General features: G+C 32.5%; 1 protein-coding gene across 1 annotated transcript; it reads left to right on the forward strand.

Annotated features, from left to right (window-relative positions):
* The first annotated feature begins 1,571 nt into the window (after positions 1–1,571).
* On the forward strand, positions 1,572–21,054 carry LOC123695502 (sulfotransferase 1E1-like). The gene is made up of 7 exons (XM_045641373.1): positions 1,572–1,694; positions 13,881–14,015; positions 16,039–16,138; positions 16,711–17,033; positions 18,053–18,147; positions 18,609–18,771; positions 20,832–21,054. The coding sequence occupies exons 1-7, from the start codon at positions 1,613–1,615 to the stop codon at positions 20,966–20,968; spliced, it is 1,035 nt and encodes a 344-aa protein (XP_045497329.1). The 5' UTR covers positions 1,572–1,612; the 3' UTR covers positions 20,969–21,054.
* Positions 21,055–23,842: the final 2,788 nt, after the last annotated feature.

The raw sequence follows: 23,842 nt of genomic DNA on the forward strand, positions 1-23,842 counted from the left end.
GAATTTGATTGTTTATCCTCTACAAATTCATAGACGCTCTGTGGTCGTGTGATTTGGTCGGGTTTTTGAACTAATTTCATATTTGCGTAAAAAATCCAAAACTATTATAAAAACAGTAACGTATTAATAAGATAATAAAAACTTAATTAAACAAAAATAAAAATTTAATTACTAGAAGCGGTCAAAAATATGAATAAAAACTCCTGGTGAAATAAAAAGAAACAAATTCAGATTCCCGCGCTTTTATGTAGTGCTGGCGGTAAATAAAAAGAAAATTCGAAAATAGAAGTCGGTGTTCGAAAAAAAGTAATTACATTTACATTCGAATTATGGATAGTGTTATGTTTTCTGTGCGATTTTTTGAATTAAATGTTTAATTATTAAATCATAATATGTAAATGTTGTGTTTATTTTAGTGAGCATAGTGAGAGCCTTTTTACAATGGTGTTACAGCTTATAGTGTTAAAAGTGTTTCTTTGAATAATTAGCTCTTGCAATTATCAGGTAGGTAAATGTGATTTCTTTTATTTCATAATATTCTGTGTTATTATTAACTACGTATTTTGGTTGATTTTTACAAATATTATAGATTTTTTAACCTTGTTGAGTTTCTTCAATTTTTTTCATAAATTTTATAAAAAAGGATATTGATGTATAGCTACGATTTTAAAGACGGGTTTAGGGCTATATTATGATTAATATATTTATTATGTATCTATTTATTGAATTTAGGTCAAGTAAAATGAGTCATTCACTAATTTTGTCCTTGAGACCTGATAGCGATTAGGACATAGGCACAGAATATATAATAGTACTATAACATAGGTTTAAAGACCGAATATGACATGGCCTATTGAAATAAAGAACTAGCCGTGTAACCTGGATACGCGTACACTAATAATAATTGGTAGTACCAAATCGAAAACTTTCGTGGTCAAAACACTGACTTGATTTATAGTGAAAAAATGCTGTTTCATAATTTAATTTGTGAAGTTAATTTTTGCGTATTTCTAACTATCAGGTTAGTGTTTATCGTTTTAGTATGTTACCTACATGATTATGTACTATGAAGGATCTTTATAGAAGTATATTTCTGTTATCATTTATCATATTATACTGTTTATAATGGAATGTAGATATGTAATTATTTCGGAATATTTTTATTAGTTTATTGAAAAAATTGAAAATAATGGTGTGTTTATAAAATTATTATAAAGTATGTTTATTTATTTTTATTTATAACACTTTACTTTGCTAGTTAATAATACAAATTACTTAAAACTAAAACTTATAGCTAAACTAGCACAGAGGGCGGCCTTATCACTAAAGAGTGATCTCTTCCAGATAGTTTTTTTATTTGTTATGTGTAGAAATAAAAATTTTTTTCCTACAAAGAAGAATTTGTCCTAAATATTATCATTATTAGTCACAAGTTATATAATTGATAAAAACAGTGGTTATTACAATACACATTACAGTTCAAAATAATACCGATTTTACTATCGGTAACCGATTTATCTAAGTAGATCCGTATCGATTCCAGATAAGATTGCCGCGGCCGTGGAGTTCAGTGTTACCAGTGCTTGGTGTTCAGTGAGGTTTGGACGTCGAAATGGCACCGTTGTTGGAATTGCCCTATGATATACGTAATGTTACGCCCGAGGAGGATAAAATTATAAAGAAGTGCTTGATTGGTTCGTATTTTAATTTATTATTTATTTAAGTTGTATAGAGAAAATACTTTAAAATAATCGAAAAATTGTGTGATTTGTTACACCTTATTTTTGGGGTTAAAACACGTTGTTTTTAATATAATTAGATGAGGTAATAATTTGTGACATATCTTAATAATATTTTAGTTAGTAAAAGTGTAAGACCGACTCACGTACCTACATGCAGCAGGGGCAATATTGGAATTCGACCCTTCATTGGTTCCTTAATTGTGATGTGTATAGGCAAGCAGGAAATTTAGAGAACAACTGAAATTAGCTGGCATAATTTTAATTTACGTAACTATAAGCATCCGAAATGTGTTATTCAGAACATCAATTTAATTCAGCATTTTTCTTAAATGCTTATATTCATTACCTATAGTTTATGATAACGAAAAACTATTAATGCATATAGTTTACGATATTATTCCATGTGTGTGTTGTAGGGATAAGTAATAGACAAAATTAATTATTATTTGGGCTCAGTAACGAGTATGTCCTTAGAAACAAGAAGAGAAAAAATTACAATTTACATTCGTTGTTTAACCGACACAAATTTAACGACATTTCAGTTATCTATAAACTTGTTCAATTAAAACTATAGGTACTGGATATTGGATACAATATATTATCATACTAGCTTCCGCCCACGACTTTGTACGTGCATCCCCGTTTGTCCCCGTTCCCGCATGAATTTCGGGAAATACTTTCTTAGGGGACGCCTACGGTATGACATCTACCTGCATGCCAAATTTCAGCCCGATACGTCCAGTGGTTTGGGCTGTGCGTTGATAGATCACTATATCAGTCACCTTTGAGTTTTATATATAGATAGGTATAGATATATTTTCTATAATATATCTATTGGTATTTGGGACTAGCTTGCTATATGAGAAAAGAAGGGTATTAGCGCAATTAATTCTATCCTACTAATATTATAAATGCGAAAGATTGTAAGGATGTGTGTGTCAAGAGTAACACTCTTTCACGAAAAAACTACTGAACCGATTAAAATGTAGCTTAGCACACATATAGAGGGTAACTTGGATTAACATTTAAGAGAAAGTTTTATCCCGAAAATTCCACGGGAACAGGAACTTTGCCGGTTTTTCTTTGAAAATGCGGGCGAAGGGGCGGGTGGAAAGCTAGTCAATACATATAATAAAATTCTAGAAAAGTCGTGTCTGTACAATCAAAATATATAAAAAAAAATTAGCAGGTGCTATTATTAAATCGATCCCAAACCCAAAACTGTAGTTAAAAAAATTTTTGTCTGTTTGTCTGTTTGTCTGTATGTTCGTGCACGCTAATCTCAGAAACGGCTTATCCGATTAAGATGCGGTTTTCACTAATATATTGTGGTAATCTTCATTTAACATTTAGTGTTTATTTCATGTCAATCGGTTCGTAAATAAAAAAGTTATGACCATTTAAGTATTCACGGCGAACATTTGCTAAGGCATTCTATACACTGTACGATAAAACGTAAGTTATCTGTTACAATTATTATTCCTGTAAATGTCCAAGTGATCATATCGAAAGTGCCCAAGGGTGGGGGGGGGTTGGTCAAATTAGAATTATTCTTACTTCTAGGTAAATTTTATACATAAAATGTCCTTTAAATTATGTCGTATTATATTTTTAACCCCCGACGCAAAAATATGGGTGATAAGTGTTTGACCGCTATGTGTGTCTGTGTGTGTGTCTGTTTGTGCCACCGTAGCTCGCTAACAGGTAATCCGAATTAGATGCGGTTTGTTTAGTTAGGCCGCATATTTTCCGACGCTGGTTCTTAGATAAAGTGTATCAAAATCGGTTCATCCATTTATTATACCTAGGTATATTATTATAGGGGTAAATGTGGGAATGAAAAAAACGAAAGTTGTCAAATATAAGTACCTAAGTGATATATTAAATGAAAGTGAACGACCTATCAGTAACAAATCGGTTCATCCATTTATTTAATATAGGTATAAAAGTGGTAATAAAAAAATGAATTTGTCAAAAATATACTCAAGTGACATATCATATGAAAGGGCATGACGTGTAAAGTTTAATTAGACATGTTTTATCAAAATCGGTTCATCCATTTATTATACCTTTTTATGGGTAAAAGTGGGAATGAAAAAAAACGAATGTTGTCAAATATACCCAAGTGACATATCAAATAAAAGTGCATAACGGGTGAAGTACACTTAGTTATATTTTTATCCAATTCGGTTTATCCATTTATTAGATTACAGCGGTAAAAGTGGGAATGAATAATGTGGTCAAATAATATACTCAAGCGGCATATCAAAATATGAAAGGGCAACGTGTGAATTACAATTAGTCATATTTTATCGAAATCGGTTCATCCGTTTATTACATTTAGGGCTTTTTAGGGGTGACAGTGGGGATAAATAAACCAAATGGAGCATCAAACTACAGGATATGACGTGTACATATAGGTACAATTAGATATGGTTTACATCAAAATCGGTTCTGCCATTTACTAGGGATGGAAAGGGAAGGGTTGAAAGTCTGTGAAAGAAGAGGGGATATGGGAGCGAGAGGATAGCCACACCCTGGAAATTTTGAACTCTACTCAAAGCTACATAGGCCTGGCCCTTGGCAATATTTTTTCCTAAGTATACCACTTCTTTTGCCACTGTGGTCCATTACAATTTGTGCACGGTTACGGCCCAACTTAAAAGATGTCAAGGAGCAACAAACTTATAGATATCAATATGATGTAGGAATGTAATATGGAGGTAGAGGTAGGTCTCGCTCACTTGAAAATATTACGTGAAAATAAGAAACCGAAAGGAATAAATAATTATTTTACAAACTTCCCGACGATCTTTAAAATTAAGTACCATATATGTATTTTGATAATGAGGTATATTATGATGATGTTGGCATGGCAGCCCCGACGACTTTTTTTTTTTTTATAAATATTTAAAATGGTATTTATTTTTAAAAATCTTCGGGAAGTTTGTGAAATTATTTATTCCTTTTTCTATGTATGCACTTTTCTTCGTAGCGCTGTTTTTTTTTATTTAATTTTTATTGCACGGTCTAAACGGTTTAGTTACTACCTACAGGCGTGAGACAGGATTCAGGAAAGATCTGATTTGGATTTTGTGCTGGATTTGATAAAAACTGAGTATCGATTAAGCTGATCAGTTGCTGCACGATACATAGTTAAAAACATCCATACAAGGAAGGAAGGAAAAGAAATTTGCTCCCCTCCCCCCTGGTGCCTAAAAATAATATGACATAATTTAAAAGAAATTTTACGTAGAAAATTAAAAAGGCATTGTTTTTTGTATTGTTTAGGTCAGTTTAGTAATAAATTTTACTTACAGCTCTTTTAATTATTTATGGTAGTCTGTGTTTACTCAATAATTTAAGATAAGTAGTAACTACTATGCAGTCACTATTCCACGCGGACGAAGTCGCGGGCACAGCTAGTAATGTAATAAATGCGAAAGTTTGTGAGCATGTGTTGATGTGTATGTGTGTGTTTGTTACTCTTTCACGCAAATACTACTGAACCAATTACAAAGAAGTTAAGCACACACATAGAGGGTAACTAGGATAGGTTTTATCCCGGAAATCCGGGAACGGGAACTATGCGGGTTCTTCTTTGAAAACGCGGGCGAAGCCGCGGGTGGAAAGCTAGTAATATATAGCTGTTGTGTGTAAAATTAATTTCATTTTTAAAGTGAAACTTTTATTACATCGTCTCAAACTTTTTGGTCTGTGTAGCGCATGTGTATCGCGGCTGCCGAGTAGGTAGACCGACACGCGACATGCGCTACACAAAGCAGTGTTCGGAACCGTTCGAACAGTTTCACTTTTACCGTGGTTTCATAAAACCACACAACATTTTTTTTTAATACTCATGACACAAGCTTTTTTATAAGTATTTTTAATATCTTATTGTTTACAAGAATAGAAGAGCTGTACAAACGCCTGCCTAAATTTAATGTTTATTAAGAAGCACGTCAAAGGAAGTCAAGCTGAATTAAATGTTTGATCTTGTTTGAGTTCTCTGCTCAATAATATATTAAAGAAAACAGTAGACACGTGATAAGTGAGGCTTAAATAAATAGCCCTCATTTTTATTCCTTTTACGTCATACCTTAATGTCCCGGAATGAAATGTGTCTAAATTATTATCTCAATTTTGGTTCAATTTATTAGATACCAGATGTCGAATTGCGTAAAAAATTGTCTTCGTAAATCCATGATGATTTATGGAATTATTTGAATGATTTTAAATATGTTTTAATAATTTAGTAAATACTCAATAGTAAATAGACCGTATTGTGTTTATAGACGCGCCAGATTTGTTATACTGAAATGAGCAGTTGCCAGTTACAGGGATTTTTATGCTTCTAGATAATTTTTATTTAATTTATTTAATCAAGTTGATGATGTTTTATAATAAACTGTTAAATAACAATTATCAGTTAACATAACATAATACGTCAAAAGCTGTTATATTTTAAAAATTAACATTTGTTAATTTTGCTTTCTTGCGTGCTCGTAAAGTAAGTGCGCTGAAAATCTCTGAAACGAATGATTCTTTATTTGCCCCATGCCCTGCTACAGGACACGCTAGGTACTTTACCATACTTCACTCTACTATGAACGTACATAAGTACTTAAAAGTTAACAATTGTTTTAAAGTTATTTTTACAGTACAGCTAGATATCGATTAGATAGCTGATAATCGGCTTATGTCACCTCATTCCGTAATCCAATGATTAAATTCCGTTTGTTCTCGTTCGCTATTGAACTTTAAATGTCATTCTGATAATTGATAAGTATAGGCTTAATGAAAGGCTGTTATACAAAAATTTTATTAGTACATAGTACTAAATTAAATAATTATACTAGGTACACGCGTAATTTAATAAAAATGAATTAAATCTATATAGCATGAAAACATTGCATTTATTGCATTGTACTTTAGAATAAATAAATAAATATTATAGGACATTATTACACAAATTGACCTAGTCCCACAGTAAGCTCAATTAAGGCTTGTGTTGTGGGTACTAGGCGACGATAAATATTAAATATAATATAATATTTAATAAATACATACATATATAGATAATAACACCCAGACCCAAGAACAAATAATTGAGTTCATAACACAAATATTTTCCCTGACCGGGGATCGAACCCGGGACCGTCGGCTCAGTAGGCAGTTACTTTACCACTGCGCCAACCGCGTCGTCAACTTAAGAATGAAGTGATATCGCGTACCTACTCTTAAAATATGTAAAATAATAATAGAATATATACATCTTATATATAAAAATGAATCGCAAAATGTGTTGGTAAGCGCATAACTCGAGAACGGCTGAACCGATTTCGATAATTCTTTTTTTACTATATTCCTTGAAGTACGAGGATGGATCTTATGTAGAGAAAACGTGAATATGTACCACGGGCGAAGCCGGGGCGGACCGCTAGTATTATATAAAAATGAAACCCGTTTCGCGTTGTCACAGCATCACGCGTGAAACGGTGGACCGATTTCGATAATTCTTTTTTTATTATATTCATTGAAGTACGAGGATGGTTCTTATGTAGATAAAACGTAAATATGTACCACGGGCGAAGCCGGGGCGGACCGCTAGTAATAGAATAAATTTGTTAAAAGACTGCCGACCGCGACTTTTTTCAAATCCAATTTGATTTAAAAATTTCATACTAAATTATGCATTTATTCTTAAGGGCCAGATCGAGTCTAATTATTAGATCTGATTTTTTTTCCATAATGCCTAGGTATAAATTTATTATATAGGATTTGTAAGTGAATATAAAAAAAGATTAGGATGAGTTTTTTTATGATAAACAGTAGACATTTAATACTTAGATAAGCGGACAGACAGTAAAAAATTATCATGCAAATATTCACTATTTCTCAGAATTGAACGTCTTTATACACGAACATACGTTCAATACAATCAAAATAATCATCGCATTGTAATATAAATCTATACTAATACTAGCGGTCCGCCCCGGCTTCGCCTGTGGTACATATTAACGTTTTCTCTACATAAGAACCATCCTCGTACTTCAAGGAATATAATAAAAAAAGAATTATCGAAATCGGTTCAGCCGTTCTCGAGTTATGGAATTACAACGAAAAGTGGCATTGATTTTTATATATTAGATTATAAAGCTGAAGAGTTTGTTTATTTGTTTGTTTGAACGCGCTAATCTCAGGAACTACTGGTCCGATTTGAAAAATTCTTTGGGTGTTGGTATATGTATTCATCGAGGAAGACGCATTCGTTCGGTTTCACCCGCATTGATGCATTCATCAATGCGGGTGAAAGCGCAGAGCATAGCTAGCAAGAAATAATAATGCCTACTGTTATTATTGTAGGGCAAAATTGACAAACCTGTGTCTATAATTGTATAATCGTTATGCGTAACTATTTAGGACCTAAATAAATAAATCTGTGTCTGTATTCTTATAATCACTATATTATAGTCTAACAATGTATCTGTCGTTGTCTTTGAGTCTCTATATTGTATGCTCAAAATTTAAAACTACGTAGCAGATTTTGATGTGTTTCTTTTTAATAAGTGGAGTCATTCTGGAGGATGGTTTTAGTATATAGTTAGTTTAGGTCTAGAAAAAGCGAACGAAATCGCATGCAGAAAGCTACTAGTAGTTATTATCCATTTATATACATAATGGATAATGTTGGTACATAATATTATTTATGTATCTATTATTCCTGCTTCGCCTCATGTATAGGTAAACCTACTCGTTAAACAATAAATAAAAAACGCTCTAATGGGTACCTAGGTAAAATATTTTTGATAACTCGGTACCGTATCAGTCGTCGTCGTCGTCGTCGTTTCAGCCGTGGGACGTTCACTGCTGGACATAGGCCTCCCTCAAGGATTTCCAGTACGACCGGTCACCGGCGGCCTGCATCCAGCGGCTCCCTGCCACTCGGACCAGGTCGTCCGTCCATCTTGTGGGAGGTCGTCCCACGCTTCGTCCCCATCTCCTCCCGTGGGTGTCGTAAAAGGCGACTAAGGGATACATCATACCGGAACGGGCAGCAGCGTTCCGCGATCCATTACCTACCACCAACTGCGCTCGCCAACCCGCCTGCCAAGCGTGGCGAGTACTGGCATTATCCCCTCATGGATAGCACACCACCAACTGGACCGTATCAGTAGTTGCGTTAAATCCTAATAAACGTTAAATATGATGTAATACGATCATACCTTACAAGAGGACTATAATCTTATAAAAAAAAGAAAATAGAAAAATTTTATCTTAGAAAATAGAATCTTATCGGTAGGTAGGCGTCTCGCTGTTTGTGCGTCACTTTTGTGATATTATGTCTGTTGGAAATTCTACTATAACATTGATCAAGCGTACTAACTTTTGTATTTATTTCAATTACTTGTTTCGTATTTACCAATTTTAAATATTTTTCGCAACAACAAGTAAACCTAACGTCCATCAAGATTCACTTTTTCTATACCTTCTTCAAAATTTATCTTAAATTCTTGGGCGGGTAAAAATTTATTACACAAGACACTTTCTTCTAAATAATGAGCTGAAATTACAACTTAATAATATTTTGAATTTGAAAGTATCTCTATTCTCTGTCTCTCTGTATAGATATTCAAAAGTAAACTACTGAACCAATTATTATTACTGACGCGATTGACATGTTTTCAGGACGCGGCGCTGGATTTTCGCAAAAATTTTACGCTCATACGACAAATGATTGATTTCGATGTGAGTCAATACTATTTGGTTTATCACACGTAGTGATAAAGTTCAAAAGTAACCGATATGACACGTTCCTTTCCACGGTCGCAGAAAAGTGTTTTCCATAAATAAATAAATAAATCGTTTATTTGCAAGTAAACATGGTATACATAGGTGTTAATAATAAGATACATTATTTCAGCATGTTTAGACGTTATTCAACGGCATGCAAATTACTAAAATACATTTTTCATTAGATATACATTTTATATTATGTCATCTTAAGTTTATTTTATTAAAATCAATTCATTCGTTATTCATTCACATTATTATAATTAATTCACATTATTACATTGAATTGTAATCGATACGAATATTATAGGGCTGAAGAGTTTGTTTGTTTGTTTGAACGCGTTAATCTCAGGAACTACTGGTCCGATTTGAAAAATTCTTTCGGTGTTAGATAGCACATTTATCGAGGAAGGCTATGTTATATTATCATCCCGCTTAACGATACACTGATAGTGAATCATATACGTAAATGAAAATGGACTAACTCCAATAAAATAAGTAATTTATAATTTGTTTCTACTTTCTGTTTTTCCATACATATGGCTATAACATAGCTAAATGGGTATTCAAACACTGAAATAATCGCTTTCAAGAAATATTTTAATACTTACTTATAGCTTATAACAAAATCAACATTTGAATCACCTTCTAGGCTTCTAGTATAATATAATACTACCTAGCTTTTCGCCGGATAGTCAAAGGAAAAACTAAAACTATCCTATGTGTTAATCCAAATTGCCCTATAACATTACTTATTTCATGAAAATCGGTTCAACAGTTTTTACGTCCAAGAGTAACAAACAAACATAAAAACTTTCGCATTTATAATATTAGTAGGATACCGATCGATATAAATTTTACTGATGAGTCCTACGATAAATGTATTTACAGAAACACGGAAGTCCTCTTTATTTGTTAGAAAATACATGTCAAAAATCCCCTGAAGCCAAACGCCTATTACATAAAATTATCACGAGTTGTTCAATATCAGTAGATAGCAGAGAGATATGATGATATTCGGATCAGGATGGACCTTGAGCTAAATTCATCAACAATAAAATATGTTACTGTGCAGATACTAAATTTGCCGTATTTATATTGATGTCGACTTAAGTTCAAACTCAATTGGGTACTTAATCGAGAGTAAACTTAAGATATCACCACTTAACAAGACGTAGTATTTAAAGAATCAGTATTTTTTACTGTCATATTATTTACAATTTCTTCATAGCATTTGGCTAAAATCTTTTTGGAAAGCAGTTTCAGGTAGTTTTATGTTTAGAAATTAAAATTATAAAACCTTCTCCGATATTTTTTAACTTCTAAATTTAACACGAAACTTACTAACACTAAGAAAATATTATTAACTAGCTTTCCACCCGCAACATCGCCCGCGCAGTCATAGAAAAACCCGCATAGTTCCCGTTCCCGTGGGATTTCCGGGATAAAACCTATCCTTTGTCCCGGGGTAAAAAGTAGCCTATGTCCTTTCTCGGGTATCAAAATATCTAATTACCAAATTTCATGCAAATTGGTTCAGTAGTTAAGGCGTGATTGAGTAATGCCGGCACTACACATAGGCCAACGCGTTGGCGAGCGCGTTGGCACATGCACTTGTCCAATGTGTAGAACGGGCGTTCGCGCGCTGGTGGTAGGTATTTGAACGTTGGCCAGCGCGCTTGCGAGCTTGCCGCGCGGTGTCGGAACCATCAAAGGACACTTGTCGCAAGCTTGGCGCACCATCCACACATTGGCCGCGCGATCAGTTTGACTGTAGCAGCGATCAGGAGTGCACGTTTTTTTCTTGCGGCGAATTAACACCTAACTTGACAAAATGGCGAACAATATGAGTAACGAGGAAACATTTAAATTTATTGAGCTCTATCAGAGTTAAAACTGCCTGTGGAACCCAAAAAATAAGTACCATAAAAATAAAAATGTTGTATGTATTAAAAGTGCCAAATAAATAAGGTTCTTGGACATGCCGTTTTCCTCACAATGTTTTACTTCACAAAGAGCATCCTACTTTAATATTATTTTAATATTATAAATGTGAAAGTGTGTTTATTTCTTTGTTTGTTACATCCATTTTGAATCCGTCCGCACATTGGCTCGAACCAAACCATACTGAACGACCTTCCAATGTGTGGATTACTCACAAGCGCGTTTGCAAGCGCACCGCCACCAGCGCGCTGGCGAATGCGCTGGCCTATGTGTAGAGGCGACATAACAGACAGACAGAGTTACTTTCGCATTTATAATATTAGTATGGATTAATAGTTACATTAACTGAAGAAATGACTTCAGCAAGGTTACACCGGAACCGTAAACGAATTCGTATGAAGTAAAGTATCTTAGATATATTTTTTTTCTGTTTACCAATGTTTGTTATGTGATCAAAATTATTACAGACGTACTAAGACTATCTCCGAACATAATGCCTAAAATTTTAACGTACCGATAATAATGATAATCAGATAATCCACTAATAAAAAGCATTTAAATTAAGATAAAATCTAAGAACGTTTGCACTCGGTTCTTTGAGATCTGTATATCGATTATCAGGTTGTCTTACGTAGTATTTACGTCACTGATTAGTTTTATTGGAAATATAACAGGATATTTATTTTTAATGTTGCATCAGGGTCAGTTATGTTCCTGATTTGGTTAAGGTGAAATAAAAAGGGGCTCGGTCTGTATGTTTGCGCAAAATGCTTTCTTCTTTCCTTCAATGATTCATATCAAAAAGGATACCGCTAGTTCACAATATTTGTGACAATTATGTAAAATGCGTTTTTCTTTAAAAACGCGGGCGAAGCTGCGGGCGGAAAGCTAGTGTTTTTATGTGTATATAATATACAGAGGCGTAGAGTTTATGGAATCGTATTTTCAGCTAGATACGGAATTAATTGAAGTATGGCTTTAGATAATGTGATTAATTATTATTTTTCTGGCGTCATATACGATCGATTTTATTAATAGTACAAAATGCGTGCATAAGACCTTTAAACAATAGAAGAAGTTCAGTTTCGTAAAGAATATGTATTTTTATTTATTTACTAATAGATTTATATGTATCTTGTTAGATTTGTGTATATTTTGTTTTGTGTACAAAAATTAAATCAACTCAAAATTCACGATTTTGTAAAAAAAAAAAAATTATCACTGGAATATTAGAATCTATACCAAAGGGGTTTCACTTTTCGTGTTAGATAGCCCATTCATCGAGGAAGGCTATAGGCTATAATTTATAATAATATAATCTCGCTAAGACCAACAGGAGAAGAGCACTGCGGGTAAAATCGCGGAGCACAGCTGCTAGTTTCAAATAAAACAAATACCTAAAAAAAACACAAACAAACCGTAAAAATAAACAAAATGTAACAGAAAAACATCAGAAAAGGTAGGATATTAGGATTCTCGGGTCGCGTGTACTCACTATCGATAATAATTATTGGATTTTCTATATAACACTGATAAGTTATCAATGATTTATAATTATAAAAACATGCGTTTTCATGCCTTCGTAATAAGAACAGTTGAGTTCATAAGCACTTCAATTACCTGGATAGGTATTAGTCATTGTATGAATCCGAATAATTATTATCAGTTAATAGGAACTTCCTATTAGGAAGTTAATTGCAAAGGACCTTATCGCCGACTTTCTAATCTTGGAATGTTGGAAAACCCAATCACTACAGAACGGACACTCTCCGCCTCTCGTCAATAAAAATTAAACACTTACCAAACCCCGCACGATCGCGCTATATAATAGTTGGCCCACATTTTTCCGTAAGGACGATATGCAACGAAGATCAAATTGACTTCAAGTAATTTTATTATTTTGGATTATCGTTTTTCGTAGAAAATGGTTAGATATTGTGCTGTTTACGGATGTATTTCATCATGCGAATTTCTTTACGCTAGTCACAAATGTGCCAACCCACATACATTTGCACTCTCTACAGTGTGACTGTCAAAACGATAATAATTTTGTATGGAGTGTCCGGGGTGTGCTACTGTACTAAATGTATACTTGTCAAATGTATCACGTTATAGAATATTGCTACGGAAATCATAGATACTTTGGGACAGGTTTCAGTTTGTTATAATAGACAGATATCCAGAGATTAGTTACAATAATAGTTGAATACTAAATATTCAATCTATTGGATGTAAGTATTTCATCTATCCATAAGAACACAATTTCTCGTAGATGAGCTTCAAAAAATAAATGGACAACGCTTTGGAAATCTACAAAATGTTGCAAGAAATATACCGCCTGGATTTTATATTTAATTGATAATTATTTGATTACTAATTTAAATACTACTTTGATTACAGGATACACAAAACCCTTCGTAAAATGCGGCAAAGCAGGCTACGTACTACCCGGCGCTTTCAAGAAGCAAGCAGAAGTGATTTACAATTTCCAAGTTAGGCCTGATGATATTTGGGTCATTACGTATCCTAGATCAGGTAATATTCAGTTATCTTATTCAATAACTAGCTTCCGCCCGCGACTCCGTCCGCGCGGATGTCGGTCTTCGCGTGGATGGTTTATTTCTCCATTTTGAGTAGGTACCTCTGACAATAAAATCTTATAAATATCTATTGGACCCAATTCCCAAATACGGCTAGGCCTATAATAATACGCAACGTGTGTTCGCGGTTCTACGGAACAACGTCTATGGATAAAACTGAAAAATTAAGATTAATTTTTTTCTACGTATTTTTTCAGGATAAAAAGTATCCTATTTTACGCCCAGGATAATAAGGTATAATTATACCAAGTTTCATCGAAATCGAACCGCTAGTTTTCACGTGATGCCTTCACATACAGACAGACAGACAGACAGACAGACAGACAGACAAAAATTTTTTTAATCACATATTTGGGTTTGGTATCGATCCAGTAACACCCCCTGCTATTTATTTTTTCAATATTTTCAATGTACAGAATTGACCCTTCTACAGATTTATTATATGTATAGATAAGTCATTTTCTTCAATTAAATGTTATAGTTTATATTAAATGGGAACCCTTTCAAATAAATTGTACTGCGGAAAGGAAAAACCAAATTCAAATCTTACCTTTAAATTTGGAGAAAGAGAAATAGTGTAGAGATATTATTATTATTGTTATTACCTATATTACTTATTGTTATTACCTTTTTATCCGGTTGCCTTTTTCGTTCTCATATCTGATTCCAAAAATCTTTAATTAGAATAAATAAAACGTAAATGGACCAAAGCACAAGGCGATAGAGTAATAAATGTAGCATATTGTAGAAGATTACTCACTACTCGCATTTAGTGTAAAAGATAAAGTGATATTGACGTTTGTCAGTTTGGTCAAAAATTATGGAATTATTAAAAAAATAGACTTACAACCAACCACTTGGAAAGTAGCGTATCAATAATTGACCAGAGACCTTCCAAGTGTTATGAAATGAAGTTCAAACATTTATTATCTCTTAAAAATCCATAGTTGCCTTTTTAAACCATGTAAATTAAGTTGATGGTGGTTCTCTGTAACTTTTTCTTATGTATGAAAAGAGGTGTAACTGATGTTTTTGTACCTTAAAGTACTGAACTTCCATTATCCTTGTCACCTATCACTACGAGCGTTTACTATTTTGCTGGTATTCGATAAGATATCTACTCTGCATTATCACCTATATTGTTACTACAGTTTTCATGTCACGGTTCGCTATCAGCTTGTAATGGAAATATTCCGTACGTGTTTTGCTGAAAGCTTTTGTAGTAGTCGGGTTTTTTCAGCACTGATTTTATAAGAAATCCGTTTAATTAGCGTATCAATATAAAAAAAGCGTGTCTGCAAAGCACATGTGTCAGAAGTGGAACTTCTATGGTAAGATTCAATACCAAAATCGTCGTCTTAGTCCATGACGTGACGGTATTGCCATTAATGCAACCTTGAAATTTTAATCTCAACGCGCCTAAAGAAGTTTCACTTCAAAAATCGTTAGGTCAAAAATTTGTTAAATGTATATGATGGGTATTACTCGGGATTTAACGTAGGAAGATATATTAAAAAAATACGAAGTAAACCCAGTCATGATGACTAGGTTTTTTTCTGTTATCAAAGCAATGAGTCAGTTGTGTAGAATCACAGGTTTATTTATTTAACCAATGTTCATCCCAGAATATTTTTGAACTTAATTTTGAGATTGTGTATTTTATTATGTTTTATGTAATACTAGGTTTCCGCCCGCGGCTTCGCCCGCGCAGTCAAAGAAAAAACCGTCCATACGAAATGTCATGAAAATAGTTTAGGCATGATTGAGTAACAGACAGACAGACAGAGTTACTTTTGCATTTATAATACTAAGTATGGATGGTAAAGATTTTAGGAAACTAGGATAAGGCCTTGTTAGTCTTAATATCGTTATAATACTTTGTAAATAACAGAAGAAAATAGGGAAGTCTAAAAGTAATATAAAGATAAGATTGAAGATAAAAATATCTTATATTCCAGGAACAACCTGGACACAAGAAATGGTTTGGTTACTGGAAAACGATCTCGACTTCGAGTCAGCGAAGAGAACGCCTTTGTACGAGAGATTTCCTATGTTGGAGTAAGTTATATTTTACAATAGAATTACATTTTTAACAACACAAACATAAGCTTTCTTAAATTCATATAAAAGATCCTGGATTATATTTTTAGAATTAATCATTAAGGAGCTTACTTCATCCATACTCGATTAAGTAATAAATTGCTTAATTTTTATAATCATTTAAGTAGTTATTTAAAATGTGTTCAATATAATGTGTCAATAAACTTCTCGTGCAGATTTTTCATAAACCAATTTTTGAAAGAGAGAAAACGTTTATCTAATGGCACATAGCCTCACAAGTACATAATGAAAACACTTTATACTTATATGGTATTAAAAATACACATTGAAGTGAGTACTCTGTGAAGCATGATGCCATTAAAAAGGGAAATCACTCGGTGAACATCTGTGACGTAAAAAACGTCACAGCACCGATTTTCAGTGAGTCCCGAGAGCAATAATTCGTTATAATATACTTTTAATTGAAGAAAAGAAAATAAATACAATTTACATTACAATTTTCGAATTCATTGCTTTTTTTGGTAGAAATTTATGAAAAAATATTACTCACTCACATGTATTCCCCACAGATTGACGACCCAAATCCCAGAAGTGGCGTTTGAGCTAATAAAAATAAACTTCTTGAACCTAGCGCACTTTCAAGGGCTTAATCACGGGGTCAAATGCCCAAGTTGGAAATCTCTAGAAAAAGCCCCATCCCCACGGTTAATAAAAACCCATTTACCCCTTTCACTTCTACCCCCAAATTTGTTAAAAACAGCCAAAGTGATATATGTGGCCAGAGATCCAAGGGATTGTATGGTCTCAGTGTATTATTTACACAAAATGGTGGCTAAGAGTTTGATGAGAGGAACCTTTTCGCAGTTCTGGGAGGCGTTTAGACGCGATTTGTGTGAGTTTCCCTGTTTATTCTAAGTGTTTGTCTTGTTTGTTTGTTTGTGTGTTGCTGTTTGAAGTATGGTCTTAAAATGGTAAGAGTGAAAGTGAAATAAATGAAATAAATAAATATTTCAGAACAATTTTCACACACGGCACGATCTGATCCCATACTTTCGCTTGTGTTATGGAAACCAGATGGCTGATAAACATACGTATATAATTTTTAAAGAAATACTTATATAGATAATTAACATCCAGACACAGAGCAAACATACGTTCATCACACAAATATTTGCCCCGGGTGGGAATCGAACCCACGACCTCTGGCTTAGAAGGCAGGGTCACTACCAACCAAGCCAACCAGTCAGTCAAGAGATATGTGTGGCTAGAGATCCACGGGATTGTATGGTCTCAGTGTATTACTTATTTAGTTTTTTAGGTTTTTCTGATTCAGTCTGATTCCGTGTGTGGATCGTAAATGTTTGTTTTTGTATTATTTTTAATTTTTACTCGAGATAGAGTTCAGTTTTCTACTATACAATTTTATAATATTCATATGATTTTGCTAGTTTAATGTTGATTTACAAATAGAGTGACCTTGTTTTTGAGAAAATTGTCCTTATTTAATTTAGTAGTTGTTTATAGTATTTAATTTAATTATTCAATCATTATTTTTGATTTTATTTCGTCTTTTCTAAAACAATATGACGAATCTCCCATATAATCTATACTAATATTATAAAGAGGAAAGGTTTGTAATTATGTATGTATATGTATGGTTTTCACGCATAAACTACTGGACCAATTTCAAAAATTCTTTCACCATTAGAAAGCTTCTATCTATTAATATTAATCTTCACTGAGCAACATAGGCTAGGTTTTATCCCGGAAATCCCACGGGAACGGGAAATATGCGGGTTTTTCATTGAAAACGCGGGCGAGGCCACAGGCGAGAAGCTAGTAAATTATATTCGAATATCTATATTTTTGTATAATATCTATATTGTGTAATATTTATAATTCTATCCGCAGTACCATGGATGCCAATAATATCTCACGCGAACGAGGCGTGGGAACAGCGGAACCATCCGAACTTACACTTTATGTTCTATGAAGATATGTTACAGGTATGTTATCACAAACTTCATCATTAATAACATAGACATAATAATCATCATTAAAATTTGCACTAATTACTTCAACATCACCATTATCACCAATAACAATAGCATCATCATCATTATCGTCACCAATAACAACACCATCATCATCAGTATCATCAACAACAACAATATTAAAAATTTGGATGTATGTTGAAACTAATTCTACATCAATTGGTGGAACCAATAAAAGATTTTCGGTATAAAGACATATGTATATAAATATTAAAGAACATAATGTGATATCGTAATTCTTATATTCTTTGCACCAGTGTAGTGTACGAAAGTAATGAGTCACAATTTTTTTCAATATCTAATTTTCTTGGAAAATCTTCGGATGATCATATTTTTTGAAAACTTGCATTTTATAACTCATACGACAATTATTTTTCATTATATTTTGCAAAATTTATTAACTTTCTTTCAAGGATCTACCAAAAATGATACACGGTGTGAGCGCGTTCCTCAATCGCGACTATACAGACGAACAGATAAACAAACTCGCGGAACATTTGACGTTTAGTAACTTGAAGAAGAACAAGAATGTGAATAACACAACTGGTGATAGCGAAGTGCAGTTTATTCGGAAAGGTGAGTTTTTCATAATGATATCAATATAGATTTTTTTATATATATATACAGGATGTCCCACTATTGGTATACTAAGCGCGAAGTGCCTTGTGGTTTTGAATACACAGATCACGTAAAAAATACTTAAAAACAAAATTATTTAAATTTTTGCTGAAAATCCATGTTTTCTTCTCTAGCTTGCCGCAGCAGCATATACCGCTTCGCTAATATGAGCATTTTGTCTATGAAAACATAATCTTAAACGATAGCTCACATGCTGGTGGCAAAGTTGGGCGGGTTGCTTGTTATGGGTGTACACTGTACAAATAGAGTTTTAAGAATTCATCTATTTGAAAAAAAAATGTGTCTGGAATTTTATAAGTATTTTCTACGTACTCTGCGTATGCAAAACTATAACGTCCTCTGAGCTTAGTATACCAACAGTGGGACACCCTGTATGACTCATTAAATTAGATATTACTTTTTGCTACTTGAAATGACTTATTCTTCTTTTATTTTCTTCTGAAATATTTGTTTATAATTTAATCTCAAATGTGTTCAAACCATTCAAATGTCATTGTTAAAACCATTCCAAATGATTCAACTGTACGTCTTTTTAGCCTTTTAAAATAATCCAAGTCATGCCATTTTTATAACATAGGCTTAAATTTTAAACGTAAGAGCTTTTCCGTAGTACCTTGTAGAAATTAAACGTTTATCCAGGGGTTTTCTTACAACTTTTACACCATTGTACAACACTGAAAGAAAAATGAGGTGCTTTATCATTTTAATCCTCTTGAATGATTTGATAATTTGATTTTCTAAAGATTGATTTTTTACTGGAGATCGTTATTATGGCTTTAAATATGGGAGAGAGAAACAGTAATTTACAGTTATGCAGCGAGCGAGCGACATGATCGCAAAAATATTCAATCTAAGAATTTGTCTTTTTATAGATGATGTCTTTGAGATAGCCTTTTCACTCATGAATTTAATGTTCGTTCTCTTTTCTGTTTCTTAATTGAAATACATTAAATTTGAAATATATTATGTATACCGTACATTAAATAAATTTGTAAAGTTTCTGATCATCTAAAAATATCAAACAATATCCTAATTTAACAGCAACGCAAAGCATCTTTGAGCATAAATTCGGAGCACAATTTTTCACCCGCCATGACAGCGCTCTCACTATTTCTAATTTCACTTGCCTTTCGTGTCGACACGTATTCCGTATTCTTTGAATATAAATATTCTTGTCTGCTGTTTTGAAAAATTTATAGCGAAATTGTGAATTTTGCTTTGGACATTTAAAATGTCTTACTCGAATTCTGGGTAGTTGGAGTCAGGTTAATTAAAGAGGCTGCGTAAATTTATGTCATGCTTATTTTTGGTAGATTTTTCGTATTATGGTTAGCTTTTGTTTGTTAAAAACTTTATATAAAAATCATTTTTCGAAATAGTGTTTTCATAGCTCACACAAAATACACACAACAAACTTAGTATGTTATCTATTTTTAATTTAGTACAGCATTTTTTCATTTAGGATTTTTATCTGTTTCAGGGACAGAAAAATTTAATAAAAAGTTTATAAAACAAATGTGTGCGTGTAGGTACTAGTGTACACACGTAAGAAGTGAAACTTCTTTATGACCTTATTTTTCAAAAAATAATTTACTATATGCAACTTTACAGAAATACGTCGAATCTCGCGTGGTAGGGATAAGAAAAAGATGGCGCGTAATGGAAAAATGTCACGCGTAACGAAAAAATGTTACACTAAATTTTTTTCCAACCCCGATAAAGAAGTTTCACTTCAATTATTATCAAGCTTTAGCCCGCTGTTTTACTAGAGGTCGCTTACCTCTAGTAAAACAGCGGCGTATAGATTCGATATATTTCTGTAAAGTTGCATATAGTAAATTATTTTTACTTTTAGTTTCACTTCTTACGTGTGTACACTAGTACACGCACACATTTTTTTTATAAACTTTTTATTAAATTTTTCTGTCCCTGAAACAGATAAAAATCCTACAATATAGAATTTGAATATGATAATTATTTGAACATTTAATTAACAGGAGAAGCTGGCGGCTGGCGAACACACTTCGACGCGAAAATGGAATTACAAGCAGAAGAATATCTAAACGATAGGTTAAGAGGTCTTACACTCAGGTACCCCACTTTCGATACAGACGAAGAGTGGTCTAGACTGTAAGTTATACTTAAGTTATTAAGTAAGTAGCTTAGTAATGTATTATTAGATTAAGTAGGTTTAGTAATTTATTTTAGACGAAATGTAGTTTTGTAGGATAATATTGAAGTAACAAATTATGGTGTGTACAATATTTTTGTTAAAAATAATGTATTTTTTTTTGTGGAGATATTTTTAAATTTCTCATTTATAAATCATTAAATATAAATGCTATAAATAGTTAATATCTAATTCATTGTTCATTGTTTTAAAATTCCGTAAAATGTTTTGTTTAAAAAATGAGCTGTCTAAGCATTTATAACTCTGCATTTTTATGTAACTGTCTGTGTATGCGTTTGCATGAATATATTCGTATTGTGATTGTGTGCCATGGTGTACGAATAATTAGACAGGACAATTTAAAGTTAAATATAATATCTACACTTTTTCATGTTTTGTATTTTTAATAGCATATATTGTAATGTATTTATTTTAGTTAAGTAGAAAATAATGTACATTGTAGATAATGTTTGACTAATAAATTTTTTACTTTGATAAGTAAGCATATTAGACCTGTTTGAAATAAAACATGATAATACTATTTTGTTTGAATATGAAATGCATATGAGTGGATAAAAAAAATGGGAGTTTATTGCAATATTAATAATTATGCTCTCTCCTTAAAATACAGTTAAACTGTTAAAAAAATATATACAGAGACGTGATTAATAAAAGCATTAAGAGGAGACTCCCTAACATAGTTTCTAGGACTGAGAGACCGGTTAGCCGTTAGACCCACATTGGACCGCAAAAGCGTGAATCGAGCAAAAATGTTACAATTACTTAACTGTCTTGTACATGGAAAGAAAAAGACCCAATAAATCATATAATACTAAAGTTCCATTTTGACTGTATGTGTGACTGTTTCAGTATATTAATGCAAATTCACATAAAATTTAGGGAGCCTCCCCTTAAGATTATTCTAAGTTTTTACATTTATTATACTTAAGTGTCAGTTCCTTAATACCTTTAATAAGACTGATCTTTAAGGTTTCAGCTGAGTATATTTTTAGAGAATTATGTAATTTAAATTGTACCTATTTCATTTCATAAAATATTTATTAAACAATGATTTCCTCACATAACACTTAAAACAAGTCGTAACACTTAACACAAAATATGTCGAAATGAAAAATTAAAATATTTATAATATTATATTATTTTCTTTACTGTAGTTAAATTAGTCTATATATAATTTAAATTAGAGGTAATAAAATAATAATCTTTACTTATAATATTATAAAGCCGACGAGTTTGTTTGTTTGAACGCGCTAATTTCGGGAACTACTGGTCCTATTTGAAAAAAATTTTTCGGTCTTAGATAGCCCATTTATAATATATATCATTTCGCTAAGACCAACAGGAGCGCAGTAATGCGGGTTAAACCTAGTAACAAATAAGTAAAATAATGTCGCATTTATTACATTATGTAAGTATGTACAAGATTTTATATTAGTTTCACATCAGAACGTTACGAACTTGCATCAGATATCATAGATATATAAAGATATCATAAAAATGTTATACAAGACCTTAGGGTCCTTTTTAAGTTTTAACCCATGTACAAAAGAACCATATCATTAATTAGTGTATTGTTTATTTTATATATAATGTATAATTTAAATTATAATAAATAATTGTTTTGTAAAGCACTTTATGTAAGATATTTGTGAATATTGTTACGTTTTTAATATTAAAAGATAGAAGACTTATACCTACATTTATTTATTTTTAATTTATTATTTTGTTCTGACCTTTCATAGCCCACCCCCTTAGCAAATTTTCATTACAAGCAAGCTTTTAAAATCAAACTTATTAGATTTTAGTCAGGTTCAAGGTACAGAGGCACTATTTAGATTATTTTTATTAGTCTGTACACCCAGAACCAGAAATATCTAAGGCCTCATTGTTGTAACACAATAACAAAAAAAATTACCACCAAAAAATTAATCACAATTTTAAAAGTACCCTCTCGCGTCTTCAAGTTTTGATAAACGACGCACATCTGTGTCTAACAAACGATGCAGTAATGATTATCGAGCGATAGCCCGAACATTTGAGGCGTAAATCTCGTAATAAATGGTTATTTATCATCTCAAATCTTCAGGGATACGCTTTATTAATACCACTACACGTCAGAGCCGGGTGTTGGGAATGGGTCGTATTGAAGCGTGGGGTTTGGGGCCACGAATAAAGCACAATATAGAAGACAGCCTAGAAAGCCTATTTATCCCGTTACGATTAATTATTTCCATCCCTTATTTTATTCACATGAAGCCTATTGATTGACCGAAAGCAGCATGTGTCCAGGAATAGACTGTCTTGAATATATGCTAAATATTATCATCAATGTTGGTTCAGTGGTAGAAATATTAAAATGAAACAGATAGGCTGCGGGTTTATTAGCTTGGTAAACCTTAAAAAAAAGTAAGTTGATTATCTTATTAAGTGTTATCAGAGAGTTATTTGCCAGCAATAGATTTCGTTTAATTTTTAGAGACAAGAGGCGTTCTATGGCTAAGAATCAGGTGGTTGTTTTCCTTATGTCTTATTATTTAACTTTAGCTTAATTTTTTACAGTTCATATATTACCATTTACCATACTACACTTACTAATTACTACACTTAAACATTACAAACATGACATTGTATAGCAAATATAAGATAGTACATTCAATGACCTATTTAATTATACTAGTAGACGCGGCATACGCCAACATCATTGCACAAAAAAACAGCGTAATTAATACATACCTACTTACTAACGCATTATCACCAATACAGTTGTTCTCTCTTTCACTCTCACGCACTAGACATAATACATGTCTCACTCATGTA

This window comes from Colias croceus, chromosome 11 (genome assembly GCF_905220415.1).
Source record: "Colias croceus chromosome 11, ilColCroc2.1".
Lineage (NCBI taxonomy): Eukaryota > Metazoa > Arthropoda > Insecta > Lepidoptera > Pieridae > Colias > Colias croceus.

What these genes read in the sequence shown, in the direction of transcription:
- LOC123695502 (XM_045641373.1), top strand. Translation starts at nt 1,613, where the DNA reads ATGGCACCGTTGTTGGAATTGCCCTATGATATACGTAATGTTACGCCC. An exon ending in GAGAGATTTCCTATGTTGGA is followed by an intron (nt 16,139 to 16,710) that starts GTAAGTTATATT and finishes TATTCCCCACAG; the next exon opens with ATTGACGACCCAAATCCCAG. An exon ending in GGCGTTTAGACGCGATTTGT is followed by an intron (nt 17,034 to 18,052) that starts GTGAGTTTCCCT and finishes TTCTATCCGCAG; the next exon opens with TACCATGGATGCCAATAATA.